The sequence below is a fragment of the Podospora pseudopauciseta genome, chromosome 3 (genome assembly GCF_035222475.1).
Source record: "Podospora pseudopauciseta strain CBS 411.78 chromosome 3, whole genome shotgun sequence".
NCBI lineage: Eukaryota > Fungi > Ascomycota > Sordariomycetes > Sordariales > Podosporaceae > Podospora > Podospora pseudopauciseta.
Window position 1 is genome coordinate 315,177 of NC_085893.1, and position 21,143 is coordinate 336,319.

Below are 21,143 nucleotides of genomic sequence, written 5' to 3' on the forward strand. Positions count from 1 at the left end.
GGCAACCAGCACAGACGATTAGGATCACTTCGGCCAGCTCAACTTGCTAGCCTGGAGTCCATCTGTGGCGTCCATCTTACCACAATTCAATCACCACACTATTCTGTCTCAAAATTGCTCAGATACCTACCTAGAAGACGACAAGGTGGTGTGGGGAAGCAATATGTACCATCTACATACTCAGGAACCCGATGACAGCCGGTGATCCGGTTCCTGATGTCGGTTTACCAGGAGCACCAAGATGTGAGACATTTACATCCGGGTGGCCCGGCTCTAATGGAATGCAGTCAGACTATCACGACATACAGAGCTCCAACCTCCACCGCAGAGGGGCCCACAGATAGCACTTTAGCTATCTTTCATCGCCAGTCATGGCTTCTCACCTAACCCAAGTCTTGAAGACGAGCCACAGAAAAGGAAAAACTGTGCAAATCTGTCAGACCCCTCATGAGGTTGGAAGAATATGGGTCGTCTTGCGCGACGGTACCCGAAGATTCCGCGACCAACGGTCCCCTGAGATTCATCCCTAATCCTTCACACAAGATTGTGTAGGAAAACAGGTAGGATAAGGAATCACATCACCCCGAGTAAGCTCCTCGGGCTCCGACGGCTTCAGCTCCCACCACCGTCTCCTTTTCTACCTTAATCTACAAGCCTAGCAGGACTCGGCGCCTGCACTTGATGTAAATACTAAATTGATATGCCGAATAGTAGCTGCCTATCAGGAGCAATCCGCCACAGCCGATTTGGCCAGTCCCACTGGAACTGTGCCATCAGAGCTGCCTGCCGCGGTGACTCCTTGACCAGACATTCTTGTAGCTGTAATTAGCCTACCAGTTCCCGATTAGGACCCCGGGGTACGACAACAACTGTGCCGCTGAGGGATCTTCGGTGTCAACGCGAGACAAATTACAGACTAAATCAGGGGATGCACGTGTCTCTTTCAGCCAATGCGGAAGGTAACACTGATCCATCCGGGTCTGCGGAGATCAGATAAAGCTTCCATGCCTTCCATGGAAGACCTGGAGGTTGCGCCACAGCTGGCCGGTTGTTCTACATTGTAACCCTGTCTTTGAGGCTCCGGTTAAGGTAAGATTCTGACTGGCGTGTGGGAAATCAGGCCTCATCGCGCTCGGGGAGTGCTAAAGGCACGCAACAGGCGGCCATTCGGAGACGGAATGCTGGGCGGGCACTTGCGCCTCCCATGTTCTTGGCGTTGCAGCCTCTTAAAGTGAGCCAGATCCCGCTCCAGATTCTCTCGCCAAGTTCGATCACAGTCGGCCTTTCTTTCCAAATGTCTCATCGGTGCCAATGACTGGACGCCTATTTGTGGGACAAGTAGCATTGCGTGAGATTGACACATCGCTTATCTCTGATGGCTACTCACCACCCGGATATTCCGGCTTTCTGACCATGATTTGAACAAAAGCCTGATCGGCGTTGGTGATAAGGAAACTGGAACGGCCCTGCTTGCTTCTTCGCTTTCGAAATGGGACGACTTTTGAGGAATGCTGCACAGGTGTTGCCACCTCATGATGCTACAGTGACATGAGACGTTATCTGTACTTTCCCCATGTCTTTTCTTTTTTTCTTTTCTTTTTCTTTTTTTTTTTTTCCCTTGGTGGGAGGGGGCCACCAATCACCTCAAATCAAGTTCACTTCAACCCGGTTTTAACTACCTATCAAACTCTTGCACTCATTTCTATTCTCATGGCCTAGCAGCATAGTAAGTCACGTGGCTTGAGCCTACCTAGGTACCTAAGAATGATATGCGTAAGCCCTGTATTTTATAGTCTCAGTATGACTCGTTGAGCCGTTGCAGTGCTTTGATAAGGACAACGTAAGGAACTCAAACCGCTACAGCAGAAGATATTCGATTCAGTCTGTCCTCGAAGCCCAAGGTGTGTCGATGCAAAGAATCAGGTACCGCTTTTGCCTCTGTTCATCATTAACCCCTTCTTCACATAATATCTGGCTCACAGAGACTCGCAGTCCCTATCGCGAGCTCAATTTTCACACGATGGGAATGTGACTGATGCGGTATTATTTATGACCAAAGATTGACTAGGTACTGAAACAAATATACCTATATTGATGGATGGAGCATATTGAATGCTGTGAACGCAAAACTGGCAAGGTGAGCACAAAGCTGAATGCCCTGGTGGAGAGCTGAGTAACTGCCAGTTGGAGAGGAAAAATACAACGTGGGGTTTCAGGTAAGCGTCTGGACCACGGCCTCGCAATATTGTGTACTGTTTATTCACAGTGACTGGAAGTAAGGAGCATGAGCATAAGGACCATACATATAAAACCGCACTTCGGTCTCTCAAAAAATAAATTAAGGAAATATGCAATCCGCTCTCGACTCAATGAATTCTTTTGCTTAGGTAAACCAAGAGATTGCCCTCGATCGTGTAGAATTGGCTGTAATCCCCATGTATCGTTGTTCAACCCGGATCAATGATCTTTTGGATGATTACAAATGCACCCCCATCATGACCAACCTCTCCCTTACATAATATACATGCCATCGGTCCATCACGCAATGTTTCGTCATCTCTGCAAGCAAAAGTTCGAAGCTAGAAGAGCAAAATGTGAGTGCCCCATCAGAAAACGTGACGAGCGCTATAACTTGAGACGAAGGATTTTTGGTTGACACAAATTATTGTAGAGTGTGGTGTCATTGCGTTGGCCTAGGCTTTTGGATGACATATCGAATGAACAATGCTTAGAAATGAACTCTGTAACTTTGCTCACTCATGTAACTCCTCTGTCTGAAGACAGTTCAATGTGTGTTGTTCCGGCCCGTCATATCACTCCGAGTACTGTGTGCATGGGTGAATGCCTTCTATTTTACATCCAAAAGGGGTTATAAGACACCCTGGAAGGGGCCATGATTTTTGGTCGTGATTGATTACAAAGACTGAACGGCCACATGGGATTGGCAGGGGGTAGTATTTTACGGACTGCTGTGAGTCTCGGTATAAAGTCAAGAGATTCTGCTCGTTGTCTCCTTCTGCCTCTTATCATCTCGGTATCAAATCAGCAATTACTAGCCCAAACCCCTCACAACAAAGTCCCGTCATCAGCCTTTCCTGCATTCCCTTGGAAAATGGCGGCTCTTCCAGATTTCACTCTCTACTACAGCGCAGGAGCTTGCTCGAATGCAGTTCGTCTGGCCCTTCACGAGCTCTCCATCCCCTTCCAATCTGTCAACACCCGCCGCAACGCCAATCTGAAGATCGAACCTGCCGACGGCTCGCTTACTGCGGAGGAGTACCGTGACCAGGTTCACCACAAGAACTACGTCCCTGGCTTTGTCATCACCTTTGCCGATGGACACAGGGAGTCCATCACCGAGACGCCCGCTATCCTCTCTTACATTGCTTCTCTTCGTCCCGAAAGGGGCTTGGCGGGCAAGACAGATCTTGAGAAAGCAAGGGTTCTCTCATGGGCCGTCTACTTTGCCGGCGAGCTGCACGGAGTGGGATGGGGGGCACTTTTGGCACCGAAGAGGTTTGTGGATGTCAGCGACAAGAAGTTGGAGGAGGCTGTGAAGGAGGGTGGAAAGAAGAACATCAAGGCTGCGTATGAGCATCTGGAGACAGAGCTGCAGAAGGGCGGCGGGGAGTGGATTGTTGGAGATTCGCTGACACTGGCGGATGTGTATTCGTATATCTTGTACAGGTGGGGAGTTATGCATGAGTTTGGGATGGAGAAGTATGAGAGGTACACTGAGATTGTGAAGAAGCTCGAGGCGAGAGAGAGCACCAAGAAAACTCTGGAGGAGGAAGGGCTGCCGGCTCACTTTCAGTGAGAGAGCATGGAGCAAGCCTTCGCGGTCAGGTTTCTCATCACTTCAGTTCGGTTACAGGAACTGCCTATTTTCATGCATCGAAATACCACTGGGATATTTGGATGGGTTCATTCAGTAGCTTTTTGGGCAAAGGCTTGTTTATGTATCACTCATTTCTGTCAGTTGTCTCCCATGTGATGCTTGCCTTAACCGCCGTCTGCAATGGGTTTGCCTTCCATGTGCGTGCAGCGTATGAGCATGTAGGGGACATTGGCGCCTGTTGAACAACCCACTATGGGCAGCCATCGTTTGGTTTTCAGCACACCATTTGTGCATCCGCCATCATCGCCTGTTCCGTCCGATAGTATGGTCATATGGGGAGTGGGAGCAATATTTATTTCCTTTCTCCCCACCTGGCCATGTGCTCTGGCAGGTCCACTCAGGGCTGGTATTTGTGTGAGATTTCCACGGTTTGTTAACTTCGGTCAGTTTCCCCCCAATCGTTTGCGACTTTCCCATAGCTTCCTCTGCTCCTCTTGTATGACGAGAGTCCCACAGCTTTTCCGGGAAAGCCTACCTGTAGCCTGTCCGCTATTACTTTTCAAAAGAGCCAAGGTACCGACGACTGACGGCCACAAGCCGTTCGCTGAGGCCAAGTACTGATGACAACTTTTCCTAGTAGCGATCTCTTAAAACCAATATCAGCACTACTTTAGCAATGAAGGACCCATTTTGCTCTCAGAAAAACGACCAACGACCTCACCCAGCCTCGACTCCGCCACCACTGTCGGCCATCCATGAGAAAACCAAGAACTATCAATCAAGGAGAGTTTCAGAAGCGGAAGTTACGTCATGGGGCGCTGTACCTGACCAAAAGGTTCCTATCATTGCCCTCCAACCACCTTCTACTCGGGAGAGCCAACCTTCAAACACATCCGCCTCCGGAGTCTACCCAAAACGAGGCTACATCATGGACGAGCTGCACCTCCAGCGCCCGATGAGTGATCAAGGCAATCATCAGAAAGTTGATGTTTCGCATCCTGACGGTGGACAACTGATCACCTACTACCGAGTGGGCGACCGCGACAATGGCAATATTGATCTTCTGGTTCCTTTCGACGAAGTCCTCCGGTACGTCTCGGCCAGGGAGCGCGAGGAATGGGAGGGCGGGCCGGAAAGAGCAGATACTGCCGGCCAGATCATGAAGAAACACAACAGGCAGCGTGAGAGGGTACTGGAAGCCGCTGAGCAGCGTCCAAAAAATGTGTTCTTGGAACCCACGAAGACGTCAGATGTTACGGGGAGATCAGTAACTAGATTACTGGCCAGAACCTTGCGGTACTCTTCTCAAGGGTGTGAATAGAGATATCAAGAGAATCAGGCAAAGGTTCACGCAATGCCAAGATATCTGTGCACAGAGCAGAGCACCACAATGCTCATCGAGTGGATTTGGAACACGCCTCAAGGGGATGAAATGACAGTAGGTGATGTGTACAATCTCTGGCAGCATTGCCTTTCTTTGAAGTTTTTTTGGTCATCACCTCGGGCATTCAGAGCCGTTGTTTCGAACAGGAGCCTCCATCATATCTCGTTCAGTTCAATGTCCAGGCCCCTGTCCTTGCCATCCCCGGCCACGCAGGGGTAGCTAACGCCAAGTCAAGCTACGCGCCTGGCCAGAACGCTCTCCTCTTCGGACCCTTGTCGAAATCCGAGAAGCTTGTTTTGACTGCCACGCGAAGAAGGTGGCAAGCGTGGCTGCGTGATCCAATTTCTCCTTCAGTAGGGATTCCCCATCAAATCTGATGCTGGCTGTTTGGGTCCAGAACAATTCGATCCCCTGCTCCACAGAAGGATTAGCACTATTGAAATGCGCTAGACACCTCAGCAGGGGACTCAGCTCTCAAAATGCACACTACGCCACTCAGTCGTCTGCTCTATTGACCGTGATGATCCAAAATGGGCGACACTATTGACATCACGGCCCCTTCGGTTGGGACACGATCAATTTGGAGTTTGGTGTCCAGTTCCAGACCTGAGCTGAGTTCACAAGACAATGGATTCCCCAGAATCTGATGATGTGGTGGTTGTCCGTCTCTTCTGCGCTCTTATTTGGTCGGTTTCCTCACCTGGGAGTGTCGCTCTCTTGTTCTGACTGTCATTCTTCCCTGTCTTTGTTGACAAGATCGTGTCTTCAAGATGGATTCCTCTCGCTCAAAGATGCGGCTCTTGTCGCTGGGTGCTCTCTTTCTCTCGACCAGTTCTGCTCTCCCGAACGGGCTCTACTCCCGACAGGTAGATGATGCCCCCAAATACACGGCGCTCGGCTGCTTCGTCGACACTGGAAGCCGTGTGCTGCCCAGCAAGGTTATCAGCACCCACGACATGACGGCAGAGAAGTGCGCAGCCAACTGCCGTGGTTACGACTATTTCGGCACACAGTGGTCTTCGGAATGCTACTGCGGCAGCAACAAGCCCACCGATGCCGCACCGGCCTCCGAATGCAACATGCCCTGTTCCGGAAACCCAGACGAGACATGCGGTGCAGGCATGAGGCTCAACGTCTACGAATTCGACCGAGCCTGCGACGACTTGGATACGGAGGAGCCCCCTGTGGTCATCTCGGGCTTCGAGTACAAAGGTTGCTACACAGACAACGTTCCCCAGCGCGTGCTGGGCGGCATCACGGTCGCTCAGCACGACATGACTCTGGAGAAGTGTGCTGCTACATGCACCGCCGGCGGATACGCGTTCTTCGGTGTCGAGTACGGGACAGAGTGCTTCTGCGGGACAAGTTTGGATGCCGCCAGCACCAAGGTGTCGGAGGGCGAGTGTTCCATGACCTGCATGGGCAACCATTCCCAGCAGTGTGGAGGCCCCAACCGGCTCAACATATACGAGAAGCCAAACCCGGTCGGAGCTGGGAGCAACCTTGAGTCCGTTGGTGACTTCCACTATGCCTCATGCTGGACCGACAAGGTGGACGACCGCTCCCTCAAGGCTGTTGACTGGCGCACCGATGACATGACGGTTGAGAAGTGTGCCGACAGATGCAGCGAGTTTTCCTACTTTGGCCTCGAGTATTCACGCGAATGCTACTGTGGAAACGAGTTGATCGGACAGGTTGCACCCGAGAAGGACTGCGCCATGCTCTGTGTGGGCGCTCCCGGCCAGTGGTGTGGTGGCCCGGACAGAATGAACTTGTACACCAAGGCAGCATCGACCTCGGTGACCACCTCTGCAGAAGTCACCACTCCCATTGAGACTGAGACGGATACGCCGACCATCACCCCGGAGCCTGAAACAACGACTGCCCCGACCGAGCCAGAGACCACGACTTCAGATATTCCTGTCAGCACCACCGAGCTGCCTTCCTCAACCGAGTCTTCCACCACCACCACCCAGGGGCCTGAGTTGACCACCATTACCGACTGCCCCCCTACGCCCACTTATAACGGAAACCCCGCGTACTGCTATGCATCTGGTGGTCTGCCGGCCGCTTGCCGACAGCTAGCATCTACGACTCTCAACTCGCGCAGCGTGGGATCTTCGATGAGCGCTTGCAAGAGTGCTCTTACCCGCTACGGCATGCCCACCAACCCTGCGGCTACAGCTTGCTTTCCCACCACTGCGCTCCCCGTAGTCCCATCCTCTGCGCTTGCTCGCTCCGTCGCCGACAGCGTTTACGCCTGCCTCCACGCGCCCACTGCTTCCGTCATATGCCAGTCTGATTCCGCCTGCGCCACAAACACCTACACGGTCGGTCAGGTCCCTTCCCCGACTCCCTCTACCGGTGTGGATCTGCTCAAGGGCGATGGCGGTTTTGAGGATGGCACTCTCGGAGACTGGGTCCTCGGGCCATCGACCCATCTGGTGTCCACTACCATCAGCAACGCCCGTCCCAAGTCGGGCTCGCGGGGACTCCTCATGCGGTATCTCAACGTCAACGGAGGAGGAAACAGCTTGACGTACAACCTGCCCGTCGTCCCCGGCCAGCAGTATCGATTCAGCTTGTCTTTCCAGCACACGAACCCCAGTGCTGCTACCAGTTTGTACCTTTATGTGTACCCCGACATTCTGCAAACATCCTTTACCGAAGCGCAGTTGAACGGGGCGCCAGCGAATGCTTGGGGGACAAGGGAAATCACCTTCACTGCGAAGGCTTCATGGGTGCAGCTTGTACTCAATGTCGGTGGGAACGTAGCTGCGACGAATGACGTGTATATTGATGATATCACCTTTGTCAGGTTGACCTAAGCTCGCCATTCTTCGTGAGGTTTGGGAAGAGCGCGTGGAGGTTTTGGGTTGGAATTCTGTAGATATTTAGATGCCCTGGCTGTAAATGTGGAAGCAGATTTGGAGCATGGAGTATTGTTTTGTCTGGATGGAACCTTTGTTTTCTGTAAATTAGCAACGTTTAATTGTTTACCGGGAGCAAAAAATCATACTGAGACCTAAGTGCCTTGATATGACTAGTTTGGTTGCTGGTGCCGGTAGACAGCATGGAAAATTTGGCTGATTCTGGCCAAGTTTGACGTCTGTTTTGGATTCTGATGGTTGTTGGGGGATTTTGTCGGCTTGAGGCATGGAACATGAGCTGCCATAATTTTAATGTTTTGTACCATCAGCATGATCTTCACGGAACGAGTTTTGGAATGGACAGTCCCATTTTTTTGTACAGAAGGTAATGCCACAATGATGAAAGCTAGCACTAAGAAGTACACCTAATTCTCAGTCAGCTGAACCACCCTCTCAAGTCTTAAAGGCAGCCATAGTATGGCTGCCATACGACTAAAGATAGTCATACTCACCTTCTACACTTACATGCAGTCAATGGGCCATCAAAGATGCCAACACGTCTTCCGACCTTTAAGAATACAACCAGGCCTTTTTCCTCCGTATCTTTGCACCCCTGCTAAACAGTTCTTCCTTCCCTGTGTGACCGATGCAGTCGACAATCAGAGACAACCCAATCGCAACCCTTGTCTGCCCTCAGTTCAAGCTATGCTCAAAGTGGAAATTGCTCAACACCAATTGAAACACTGGATTCTCAAGCACTCAAGCTTGGCTTCCCTTGGCATTGATTTTGGTATTTTCAGCTCCACGATCGTTTTGCCCAGTCTCCCCACTTCTAATGCAACGGAACGCGGCTTCTACCCGCAATGCTGGGTGCGGTATGCACCTTTCGAACCGTCTTGAGGTGCCCGACGACCACGATCCTCAGTTATCGGCCGAGAGAAATGGATCCTGAAGTGGAATATCGAGCAGTCATAGACTCGTTTAGACCTGCTCCGCCACCTCCGCTTAGCACGCCGCTCTCGAGACACCACGGGGGTACAGGAACCTCTTGCGCTAATGCCAGCAACAGTGTTCTTCGATCCCATATATTCCTGACTAAGGTCCCTCTCGACCTCTCTCTCCTTTAACCATCCTCGCTACAAGTTCTTCTTTCCTGTTTGTGTGATCCAGCCGACGAGTATTGTCGACCATCGATTCCTCACTCCGAATCAAACATCATCATGTCGGTCTTTGTAAACTATGGCGGTCCCAAACTGGACAAGAAACAGAAGCAGCTCGTCCGTTCCCAGGCCATGGTCTCGGTCCGCGGCCAACAGAAAATTGCCAGGGCCGCCAACGCGCATCAGCGTGGTAAGTCGGACCTTGTGTCGCGCCTTGATGTACAAGTGCTGCATGTGAGCCTGCCGTTGGGTTGCTAATCATCAGCCCTATATGGCTTCACTAGACACAGGTGTAACCAATCCTTCGGGTCCCTCGGCAGCATCCGCTACTGTTTTGAGCTTAAATCTGCGCAGGTACGTCTTACTTGGAACCCACGTGGACCCGTTTCATGAGCATTTTCCTATTTGGGAACCCCAGATCTGACCTCGTCCTGGTGTTATAACACCCCAACAGGCTTGCTCCTGCCATCCCCACCCCAAGCACGACCGATGTCTCTGAAGATTCTGAGGACTCCACCGCCATGGTGTTAGCCAAGGCACCGAGAGCCAACACTAGCCGCAAGCGCGCCGCCGCCGCTGCTGCTGCCGCTGCCGCTGCCGCTGTCGCCGCTCCTGCACTCGTCTCTAGCCGGGCCCGTCATGCTGCTCCTCCCTCCAACATCAGAGACATGTGCGGCGCACCCCCGCTGTCCACCCACTCCACGGGAGTGTCGGCCCGCACGTTCCAAGATTACCTCTCCCGATGTAACAACTACTCCTCGTACCTCAACCAGGCGTTTGATCTGGTGGGGTTCAAGCAGCCGTCGTATTTTAGGCCTGACATGTCAAAGTCGGCCTGTATCTACATTGGCTGGCTGCTTACGGCAGGTGTCTTGGACGCATACAAGGGTAGGGACGAGATGAACTATCCCTACTACGAGTACAGGGCTGTGTCCGAGCTCCAGAAGTTCATCGATGGGGCGGAGCAGAGAGAGCTCCACGAGGTTGTCTACCCGGTGGTGGTGCTCTCCATGTTTGAGGTAAAATCCCCTCGCTGATACGAAGGCCCGGATTAGGAAGTGAAGATTACTAACGGCAACGAATACAAGATGGTGCGTCTGAGCCCCAGGGCCATCACACATTCTGCTGCGGTGGAGATGTTTATCAAGTCCAGAGGGGGCTTAGCCAAAATGCCGGTGGTAATGCAACACTTGGTAGTAATGGGCGACATGCTGCAAGGCGTTTCCCTGGATGCCCCCTTGGCCTTTAACATTCTGAACCCAGTCACCAGCCTCCGAGCCGCTACAGTGGGGCCGTTCGAGGGCCAGCAGTTCAGATCATCCCCCTTCCTAATGTGTGACGCCGACGAATTCGATCTGGCCAATAAGTATGTCCAGCCACACATTCACGGGGATCTGCCTGAGGTGTTGCAGTCGGCTTTGGATTCCTTGAGGCGTTTTTTCAAAATACCATCCGAGCGGGGGTGGGAAGACGAGGCCGGTTGGCAGCACCTCGGAACAGTCAACTTGGACCGTATCATCGATCAACCATGGGAGGCCTCCGATATCTCTGGCTTGTTTCTCGAGACATGTGCCTTGACGGCCAGGATCATGAGACGGACTCTGTTGGAGGGACTGGATGCCTTCGATGACGGCGCGAACAAGGAAGACCTGCAGGTTATCTACGAAAATGTCCGATTCATTGGCCTAAAGGCTTGGGTTGGGTTGCCGTACATCTATGTCTGGGTGTAGGTCTTCTTTGTCCATTCTCTTGGTATGCGGCTTACTAACGAGGCATGACTCAGGAACTTGATCGGCTTTGAAGCATCAACCGACATCAAGATGAAGGCATATTTTGTAGCCGAAGTGGTGCGATGCGCCTTTAGCTATGGCTGTTATCAGATGGAAATCTTTCATGCCATTCTTTCCAACTTCTTGTCCATGAGGAATGCGCTGAAGGAGAGGAAATTTGCCCGCATAGCCTTGACACTGGGAGATTGTGGGTTCTTCGCTTGAGAAAATGTACCTCAGGGGTTGTTGTTGCCTGGGAGACCAGGGGATGTTGACATTGTTCAGGGGCTAGCAACAAAATGTTCCCGAGGTGATGATGATCAGTTATTGTCATTTCCACAGAATTATCAGCAAAAGTAGAGGTTTCATCCCATTTTAAATTTGCAAAAGTTGACACCAATCGTGTGGTGTGTGTTTGTTTGCCCAATAATAGGATTGAACTGTTGACCTTCGCATGACTTGATATACCTCGAAAGGTATATTAGTATGACGCTCTAACCAGCTGAGCCAATCGGGGCCTCCATCAATGGTGCAAGAACATCCAAATTGACCATTTTGCAAGCTCTCAGTGGTGAACACAAAAGGCGGAGTTGTGGCACTGCCACAGTCGTCAGTCACGGCGAAAAGAAAACTAGCTCAGGCCGAGCCAGAGCCTTCCCTGAGATTCTTTCAACCTTGTAAACCCTTCTTCGGAGCGTGAGTTCAAGCTTCAACCCGGATATCGGGCCTTTCACTAGCCATCGGGCGCTTAATTCCCACCACAGCGGCAATAGAAAAAGCTGTCGACTCAAGGGCGCTGTGCATCTAGCGTGCGCTGACGGGCCCAGTACTCGCTGATAATCAGCCAAGAGGCGGTGAATGGCAAGCCACGCCACCCGACCCCAAGAGCTGACGGAAGCACGTGGATTTTAGCCTTCCGAGAGGCGCGATGCCTGCTGACCGGCGTCATGAGAACCGTTCCGCCATACATACATAGATTTCCCGCCATGTCAGCATTCTATCGGCCTGCCCATATTGTCAACGCCTGGTAGGGCTGATGCAAAGATCCCTGCAGAATGTTGGGGTCATCTTTCTTCCCTAGTCTATGTTTCACCCAGGCAGGAGGATCATAGGCCCGCCTCTATCCAGCAGTTTGAGCATAGGTTATAGTCCCGATTGGGAATATGCTGGTGGGGGTGCAAGTTATCAGGAAGGCCGGGAGCCCTCTAATAATTATGGATCCTCCTAGGCAAGGGGCGCTCACACCAGATGCGATCTTGAGGCTCAACAGCAGCCTAGCATAGTGTGGAACTACTCCGTTCTATGAAGAAGGTGTTGTGAGGGTCGGATTGATCCAGAGCAGGCAAGAAGTCTTGAGGTAGCCATTAACTTTCACTGTCATGATGTAATGCAATGCTGTCCAACGACTACAAAGGGCGTCAGGATGCCGGCCCTGTTGATCTTCTATGTCCTGGTATCTTCTGGCTCATGATTATACAACCAGCACCCAGAGCGGTGTTCTCCCAAGTCAAGACATCATGCCCGAGGACGATACACCCTACATCTGCCACATCATCCCCTACTACCCTTCCGGCTCATCAGCTCCGCCTCCGCCTCCACCTCCACCTCCACCTCCAACGGATAACACACAAGAAGAGAAGGAATCCGGCTCAACTCAGTCATCTTCGGAAAGCGACAAAGGCGGAACAGCGAAATAACTTGCCATACGCCGTGTTTACGTCATTAAACGTTGATTCCTCCTCATGCAACGCCACTTGTCAGACTCTTCTGAACATCACACCGAGGAACACCCCGCCGTTAGCTTGATGCACTTCAGCAATCCGACGCCGTCAAGGATGAGGATATCAGCAAGCTGGACAGTCAAACTGCAATAATGGGAGCGTTTGAAGCAGCATAGGCAGGAGTGATGGAACTGATGCCACCGGCAGGTAGTCGCATTGTGAGGGTGAGGGAGGAAGGAGAGTCAATGCAGTCTGTATACCAGGCCACGGCTTGTTCTCAGCTCTGTAAACATCATGTAATGTTAATCGCCACCTACCGGCATACACCCTTTGAAGACATAGAATTAGGCACCTTATCAAAAGACCCGGAATCTATCCATAGAGATTAGGATCTAGAAGAATTTGTTCACCCTCGAAAGCTCAATCTGAAGCGCTACCGGCAGGCCCAAGTGCCCAATACTCGTCCAGATTGGTCATCAGGTCCCTGAAGAACTGGAGCCTGTTTTCAGCCCTGCCAGCCCTTTCTTCCAGAGAAAGTTTTCTCTCATCATCCTTTCCCCATCGACGACCATGACCCGACCCGATCTTGATCATGTCAAAATCCAGTTGATCGAATGGAGCCGAGGCATCAAAATTGGGCAAAATCATTTTCGTAATTATTGGCCGCCATCCATGCTCGGGCAGCCAACATGGATGATTCCGAAGGGGATTGTCGTTTCTGCCGGTGTGCAACACCCTCCAATTGCTCTCCGAGTACGCTGGTTCTAGCTCCAGGCTGGGCTCCAAAGCAACTGTCCTATCCAAATCCCAAAACGGCCAGCCGTGTTCCATGAGATTGGTGACATAATACGACGACCTCGCTTGGCCGGAAAAGATATGGTGAAATCCCGGGTAACTCGAAGCATCGTAAGATGTTCGAACTGACGAGCCAGGTTGTGGCTGTGGCGGCATCCGCACCGGCGTTTCCGCCTCAAACGTGCCGCCTTGTTCTTGGATCGGTCCAACAACCTCATCCCACGTTTTCATCAGTCTAAGAACATGAGAGTACTCGGCCGGTTGAAAGTGGCCGAGAATCAATCGGAACCACGATGGTCGAGCCATGTCTGACAGACGCTGCACTTTTTCGAGATAGCCGAGTCCCAAGCCCACGGCTGACGACAAGCATAGCAAATTCTCCTTCTCCCACTCCTCATACGTGAACTCACGGTTTGAGTGCGGTTGGCCATCGGGCTCCATCTCCTCATCTACTTCCTCTCCAGTTGGTGTGTATGCCTTCCGCAACTTGAACAACTCCTCGTAAAAGTCCATGAGCATCTCTCGATGGCGGGAAAAGACAAAACAGGCAATCGAAGTCACCTCTGCGGCAACAACGTAAGGGACCGCTTCCAAGAAGCCAGATTCGCTCATGGAAAGCTGTCTGACCGCCCGTTCTCTGTCGCTGGCCGATTCTTCCTCGGCCCCATCCAAGATTCCCAGCATGACGTTCCACCGGGATCGAGCAGTGAGCTGGCACATCATTTCATATCGGATGAAACCCCTTCTCAACCGGACTCGCTCAGCGGCGGAGGGGTCCGTAGCGTAATTTTTCCGCCGAACACCTACGAAATGTATCTCTGCTCTCAGCCAATTCATGTAATAGAAAACATGCCGGTCAATCGTTTTCATTCGCTTCAGAAAACGATGCAGGGTGCCCAGAGTAGGCCGGTCATACCGAGGCAGGGTCAAAAGCGGGCGGGCAAGGTCCTGGTTGAAACATATCGAGATGAACTGGCGCTGAATCTGGCGGACCCTGAGCATCCACTCCGGGTAGGTAATTTCGCCATTCTCAGTCTTGAACTTGGACCAGGAACTATCGAGTTCTGTTAGCATAGATGCTGACGCACAGAACAGCTTAGCTATGCTGGTCACATACCCTCTCTTCATGGAAAGACAGATAGGTGCGGATTCATAGAGGACCAGATCCAAGTAAGTGTCGCCCAGCTGGGCTTTGATGCGGTGTTTGATCTGTGCCTCAGATGCCTGGTAAAGAATCAAGATGGCGCGGCAGGACGACATGATCGAGATCAGGTCTGCGGGTTCTAGTTGGAAAAAGATAATTGCCGCGATTTCAACTGGCAGTTTGTTCCATCCCATCTTGTTTGCCGTGATTCTTTGCCAACTACACGATACTGTGAAGGGGAGTTTTCAAGGGTGAAAGTAAGAAGTATGTGTTGTGTTGAGGAAAATGAGGACGCTTTGAACATCAAGAGGGGAATGGGCCGGGTTTATAGATGACACTAGAGAAGCGAAGCTACCTCAGGCAGGCTTCAAGATACCAAAGGCTTGGCACGCAGTGGTTACCACAAATAGCCGGCTGTCATTTTTGAGTCCCCAAAAACTGTGCACCAGCTAAGCCATTTACACGAATAAGCAAAGCAGCTGTGCATCTTACACAAGAACTGAACACAGGTAGGTATTACATTAGCTAGATAGAGTAAGCAGTATAAACTTGCGCCTGCCCCTGGTCCAAAGCTTGATCTAAGAATTTGGTCATGGACTTTGAGGTACTTAATCACAGCCCAGCCACCATGTCTCCTGAACAAACAAGAGAACAACGCATCATCTCTAGCCAAAATCACCATCCTGGCCCCCGGCGCCTTCCATCAAACTCATACCACTCCAAAGATTCCTTTTTAGTCGGTACGTTGGAGATCTTCCGGATGGAAATTGTCTGCGCTCCTTGCCGTACCAATCTGGGTAGATGGAACACGCCCGTTGCTTTCAGCCAACCCGCGCCCCTGTCAAAGTCGAAGTAATAAATATGGCTGTTCTTGTAAACCACGTTTGGATACCCGCCCATGTCGCTGCAGACAAATTGGAATTAAACGCGGTTGGGGTGCCGAGGCTTCGGGGGTATGTGTCGCGGAAAGAACGCGTGCCCCTTGGGAGAGTTTGGTTTCATTTTGACCAAGGGCGTAGTTTCAATGGTGGACGACGTGTTGACCATCATCTGCTGCCTCTTAGCCCTGGCAGCTTGAACGCCCCAGGGATCAGAGATGTTTCCCACCTCTCTCTTCTGTCCCACCATTGGCGAAAGACTGGCGGGCTTGTTTTCTTTGGCCTCGTCCTCGATTTTGACCTTGCTGCTGCTGGAAAGATCGGTGCCCCAATTTCTTGAAGTTGACAGACCGATTTCTGAGCCATCATCGTCAAGACGCCTGCCACCACCGTGGAAGTAGCTGGCGTTGGAAAAATGTTGATCATCATCTCTTCTCCGCTTTCGGCGGCTGCGTCGTAGTCAGCTAACTCCTTGCTTGTAGCTTTCACAACATATTTTCCTGGCAGGTTGGACAAACCCAGCATGGCCCGGGAAGCCTCCTGTTCATATTGGCGAAAAGCAGACAACAGCCGGTGATACCCTGCTGTCCGGCGGTTCCACGCCGCTTGTTTGGCTGCCTCCTGCTCAGCTTGTTCCTGTCGCCTCTTGGCCGCCTCAAGTTCCTTCTCCCTTTGAGCCGCCTCTTTGAGTAGCTTAATCTCAAAGTCGATCTGGTCACGATCATTGTCGCGACCAAGGACAACAACCCGCTTATCAAATTCCTTCGTTATCAGCCCTGGATACTTCAACACTATGCTTTCAGGAAAGCTTTTCTCGAGGTCCCATCAGTCGAGCACGAGTGGACTGACGGGCTTCTTGTTTTCCATCCGGGGAATGATGCTGCCGTCATCGATGGTGCCCTCACCGCCCAAAAAGGTGACATGTTTGGTCGGATGCAGTATAAGCCCTGGAATTGTCCTGATAGCCTAGGTGAGCTCGCTTTTGATGTCAGTGTACCATAGTCGGAATACAAGCGCTCCCTTGGTCTTGGTAGGATCTGGCGCTTTCCATGACTGTCCAAGAAGTATTTCTTTACAAATCGTAGCGGGTGGTGATTCGCTTCCATGGCCATGTTACCATTGAGTTTGGCGAACAGTCCATCATACAGAAGCTCAAACGCGGCGTCATAGTCGGCACGCAGTCGGTCTAGCACACAGGACACGGTCGGGTCCAGATCTTTGCACTGCGAGTTTTTACTAGTTGCCCGGTACCGAACTCGGGTGAGAGAGGCGACTACTCAACTTTACCGGCCTTTACTGCGTATTCCGAGGTCTTTCTGAGATTGGCAAGAAGATCACCTTTCTTGAATTCCAGACATGGTTGCGAGTGTGTTGTTTTTGAAAGATGGAAGCCCAGTTCGCTCGAGTCGTGGTCGAGGTCTGGTCGCAGCAGGGATTGGAAAGCTCACAGCAGCAAGATCAACAAGGGACAGTGCGCACGAACCATCAAAAATAACATGAACCATCCCTTACAACTCAAACTCTTCTATTTGCATTCTTAAGTCCGCAGCTATATTTTCAACCCATCAAACAAAACACTGCATTGTACGACTTCTTCCCCCTTCCGAATCGATTCTTGTCACCCCAATAACGACCACCAAAATACCTTGCCTTCACAATTCTCTCAGTTGGAAGTCGTCCAGTCAAGGATGTGCTCATATTCCTTCTGTCCCTCGCTGACAACACCATCCCGCTTGACATGGGTCTTCTGCTCGAGATGGAAGCATCCTCTCTGAAGCCCCTCGGTGCAAAGAGGCAGCAGCTCAGAAGTCTCCATGTTGCAGTACATGCCCTCAACAAGAGACACAAAGTCGGGGCCGAAAGACGTCTCACTCTCGCAAAGCTCCGAGGCCTTGTGGAAGGGCGAGTTGGAGATGACGAGACGAGGGTCGAGCTTGCGGACGGTGCGCTTCTTGATGATCTGGCGACCGGCAATGACAACGGAGCTGGAGTCGCCCGAGGTGTAGTCGGTCTCAACCCACTTGCTGCCGTCAAAGTTGTTAGGGTCGAAGACTCCATCGTCATTGGTAATCTCAGCGGGGGTGGTGGTATTGGTGTCGTCACGCTTCCACCACTCGGTGACCTCAGCATCGCCCCAGTTCTTGTAGGCACGGAAACCGGGGTAGCCGCACTTGGAGCGGGGGTTGGGGTCGCCCGATACCCAGTTATCGTTGGTGTGGAAGCTGGGCCAATGGACCATGATCATGCCGGCTTTGACGCCATGAGAGTGGTCCCGGTCAACCCAAGTGCAGCGAGGTTGGGTATTAGCAACCTGTTCAGTCGAAAGCATTGTCAGAAAATGATTAGCCGCTGAGAGATGGAGAAAGACAGGAGGACGTACCCAGTAGTTGCTGTAATACCACTTTTGCCCGCAGTACGAACCGATGTCGCCCACCCAGCCATACTTTTGCTCGTCAACCCAGGTGGCAGACATATAAGGGATGCAGATACCATCGGCCGTGGCCTCAATGGTGGCAAAGGCAGCTTGCTGGCGGTTTGAGCCCTGGTCGACCTTGATGTCGACAAAGCCACCGTTGGAGATGAACTTTCCGTTGCTCCACCCAATGCGCTCCTGGTTCTGGTTGAAGACGTGAACCTTGTACACACCACCCTCGGGGTTTTCAAGACCACCTGAGGATGCGAGACCGGTCGAGACACGCACAACGCACGAGTTGGACTGCTTTTTGGGGAAGTTGTCCATGGAAAATTGGAGGATGCCGAGCAGGCCGGAGATGACGCCAATAACTTTGGACATTTTGGTGGTGGTGGGAATGGATTGTGGTGAGAAATTTGGTAGGTGAGCTTGCAGAAGAAGTTGAGGGGCAAGATGAAGGTGGTGGGCGATGGATGATGAGACTGATGGTGATGAAGGAAACTCTAGTTGAGGAGGACAGGATTGCCCTTATATACTTTCATCGGCATTGACCTCATCTTCTTACAGTCTTGATTCGGCCTCGGTCAAAATTGTACAAGAGCCAAAGGTGGATATGCTAGGTACTCGTCGAGACAGTAGTGCTATTGTCATCATCATCAAGGTCTCAGACGAAGTGAGGCCCTCCGTGGAGAATCTGGGTTGTCTACCTTACCATCTGCCTTGAGTCTACGGGACTTTAGATTGAATTGATCCGGTGTCACAACACCAATCCCCGCCAATCTGCCTCACCTAACCATGTGTTTGCACCTGTTTATCGGGAGCCGGCAAGGAATTCTAAATTGCAAGCATGTCGTTGACAATGCCGCTGCAGAGAAGCCTAGCCGAGTGGTGCATATGGTGGGGATAAATGTACCTAAAGAGCTTATACTTCTAGAGTATTTGCCACGACTCACGAGCGACATGCATAGATCTGGAGCCGAGTCAGATCCCAGAGTAAGCTGACAAGTTAAACATTCTTTCTCCACAACATAAGCACTTGAACAAATATCCACTGCAGGCAACCACAACGGCAAATCAAAGTCTGCTATGCCAAGCTATGCATCTCTTGCAACTCGGGAGCCTGCTGAAGATCATACTTGCGTAACAACAGGTTTGTACTTTTGGTCGAGGTTCTGGACTGGGGTGGGTGCCCCTGAATGCCAAGGTGGTGTTGAAAAAGCATTCTGCCATGATCCACCTTGATTTCTACGTTGTGGAACCAAACAGACCCTGCGATTTTTTGAGACCTTTGAACTTCGAAGCAATATCACCGAGGACGTGTCTTGCCAAACACTGCCAAAAGTTAAAAATAAAAATAAAATAAAACTTAACAGATGCTTTGTGAGGCCCTCCCTAGGTAGGCGGTTGTTCCTCCAATCGCCTGGCTTTTCCATGGACCCCTAACCCCCATACAACTTCAGAGCTTTCCGATATAGAAATCCCTGAATCCGTTTGCACTGTAAAGTTCCCGGCTAAAACGTTGGGATTGGGCGCGTCCCGGTTCTCCTATTTCTCTTCTTTTTTCTTTCTTTTTTCTTTCTTTTTCTTTTTTCTTTCTTTTTTCTTTCTTTTTTCTTTCTTTTTTCTTTCTTTTTTCTTTCTTTTTTCTTTCTTTTTTCTTTCCTTTTTCTTTCTTTTCTTTCTTTTTTCTCCTCTTGTTTTTTTTTCAACGCGTCTCACTTTCTCTCCGACAACATCTCTCGCTATCCCTCGGCTCTGTTCCCCTTTGGTCATGGCCTCGAGATGCACGCCATACAAGCCCGATCTAAAGGCACTCAACAAAGCCAAAAATCGAGGGCGTTATCCAGCAACCGCTCAAGAGGGAAGACTTCAAGAAGCTTTTATCCTGCGGTCGAACCGCCCTCTAAGGGAAGGGAAGCACCACCCTTGTCGACAAAGATGTCCGCCACACCATCCAACTGGACGCAAAACAATTCGAGCTCGGAGAAGGAACGTGGCATGTTTGGAAGTTTGGTCCTGTCCCTTCCTTCTTACCATCAAGGTGGAGATGTGATTCTACGACATGCAGGGCGTAAAATGGGTTACGCCTCTTCAACGGATTCCGTTTCGTAGGCCACGTGGTACTCCGATATCAGACACGAGATCAGGCCCGCTGAGAAGGGTACGCGCTGGGTCCTCACGTTCAATCTCTGCACCCGCCCTATCACCAATAGGGGGTCTCTCTCTACCATCTGCACCCAATTTGGAGCGCCACGAGGTGGCCCTTCATCAGGTCCTTGAAGTTTGGCTCAAGTCTGCCCCCCGCTGGTCTTATCTGCTCTACGAGCTGGACCACGACTATACGGTAGCCTCTGTTCAGCTCGAAGCACTGAAGGGCCGATAGCTTCTCTTTTTCGCTCTATTAGAGAAGGAAGAGCATGGAGACTGCAGCTTTGACTACGATGCCGAGGTGGGCTCCAAAAGTCGGTACGGTTACCGTGCACCACGGCCACCCCCGGAGTGGCACGAGTTTAGGGATATTGAACGGTCAGAACGTAGAATATTGTCAGTTTTGGATCTCGACGGTGAGGTATGGCGCGAGGATCTGCCTTTTGATCCAGATAAGGCTCTACAGAAACCCTTTTCCAAGGCCACGCGGGAGGAAACGGATTACACCGGCTACATGGGCAATGATGGACTCGAAGCGACGCATTGGTACAGATCTACCGTGAGCGCCTTTCGCTCTGTCGGCTTCTTTACTATATATACTTGGGTGAACACTCACTGTTGCTCGATGATAGGTTCTTGTGATTTGCCAGCGAGGCTGCGTAAATGAGCTCTTGCCGGACTGGCAGGAAGATGAGGACACTGAAGAAGAAGGCAGCGAGACACAAGAGAAGAGCGATGAGTCTGAGGACAGCGATGTCGTAGAAGTACCCCCTCCAGCAACCGCTTCCAGGCCACTGAACGTACGTCGGGTTGCTGTGTCTGTGGCGGGTGAGAAGAGAAGAATCGTGGAGGTGATTGACTTGATCGGAGACAGTGACTGAGAGAGAAAAACATCATATACTTACCTAGGTACAATGTCAAGGGATCTCCCTTCCCATTCCACTCACCACATTAACCCTTTCCAATTCATCCAATGCCTTCACATGCTTGGCTTTGATCATCTTCCAGGCCGTAGCACCCAAC

The 21,143-nt window shown here is 51.4% G+C and overlaps 6 protein-coding genes and 1 non-coding gene across 7 annotated transcripts; 5 read left to right on the plus strand and 2 right to left on the minus strand.

Moving 5' to 3' along the window:
• Positions 1-3,112: 3,112 nt before the first annotated feature.
• Positions 3,113-3,817, plus strand: QC763_300900 (uncharacterized protein; the record flags this gene model as incomplete). The annotated part of the gene is made up of 1 exon (XM_062910550.1): positions 3,113-3,817. One exon carries the CDS (start codon positions 3,113-3,115, stop codon positions 3,815-3,817), a length of 705 nt encoding a protein of 234 aa, XP_062766478.1.
• Positions 3,818-4,514: 697 nt separating this feature from the next.
• Positions 4,515-5,159, plus strand: QC763_300905 (uncharacterized protein; the record flags this gene model as incomplete). Its single annotated transcript, XM_062910551.1, has 1 exon — positions 4,515-5,159. The coding sequence occupies one exon, from the start codon at positions 4,515-4,517 to the stop codon at positions 5,157-5,159; it is 645 nt and encodes a 214-aa protein (XP_062766479.1).
• An 833-nt stretch (positions 5,160-5,992) lies between these two features.
• Positions 5,993-8,050, plus strand: QC763_300910 (uncharacterized protein; the record flags this gene model as incomplete). The annotated part of the gene is made up of 1 exon (XM_062910552.1): positions 5,993-8,050. One exon carries the CDS (start codon positions 5,993-5,995, stop codon positions 8,048-8,050), a length of 2,058 nt encoding a protein of 685 aa, XP_062766480.1.
• Positions 8,051-8,715: 665 nt separating this feature from the next.
• On the plus strand, positions 8,716-11,439 carry QC763_300920 (uncharacterized protein). The gene is made up of 5 exons (XM_062910553.1): positions 8,716-9,442; positions 9,537-9,606; positions 9,707-10,271; positions 10,341-10,978; positions 11,036-11,439. The coding sequence occupies exons 1-5, from the start codon at positions 9,313-9,315 to the stop codon at positions 11,244-11,246; spliced, it is 1,614 nt and encodes a 537-aa protein (XP_062766481.1). The 5' UTR covers positions 8,716-9,312; the 3' UTR covers positions 11,247-11,439.
• Positions 11,440-11,441: 2 nt separating this feature from the next.
• On the plus strand, positions 11,442-11,538 carry QC763_0047720. Its single transcript has one exon. It is a non-coding gene; the product is annotated as a tRNA-Ile (tRNA).
• A 1,624-nt stretch (positions 11,539-13,162) lies between these two features.
• QC763_300923 (uncharacterized protein) lies at positions 13,163-14,260 on the minus strand (the record flags this gene model as incomplete). Its single annotated transcript, XM_062910554.1, has 1 exon — positions 13,163-14,260. One exon carries the CDS (start codon positions 14,258-14,260, stop codon positions 13,163-13,165), a length of 1,098 nt encoding a protein of 365 aa, XP_062766482.1.
• A 2,841-nt stretch (positions 14,261-17,101) lies between these two features.
• Positions 17,102-18,659, minus strand: QC763_300925 (uncharacterized protein). Its single transcript, XM_062910555.1, has 2 exons — positions 17,940-18,659; positions 17,102-17,870 (listed from the first exon to the last, which is right to left on the minus strand). The coding sequence occupies exons 1-2, from the start codon at positions 18,351-18,353 to the stop codon at positions 17,223-17,225; spliced, it is 1,062 nt and encodes a 353-aa protein (XP_062766483.1). The 5' UTR covers positions 18,354-18,659; the 3' UTR covers positions 17,102-17,222.
• Between the last annotated feature and the right edge of the window lie 2,484 nt (positions 18,660-21,143).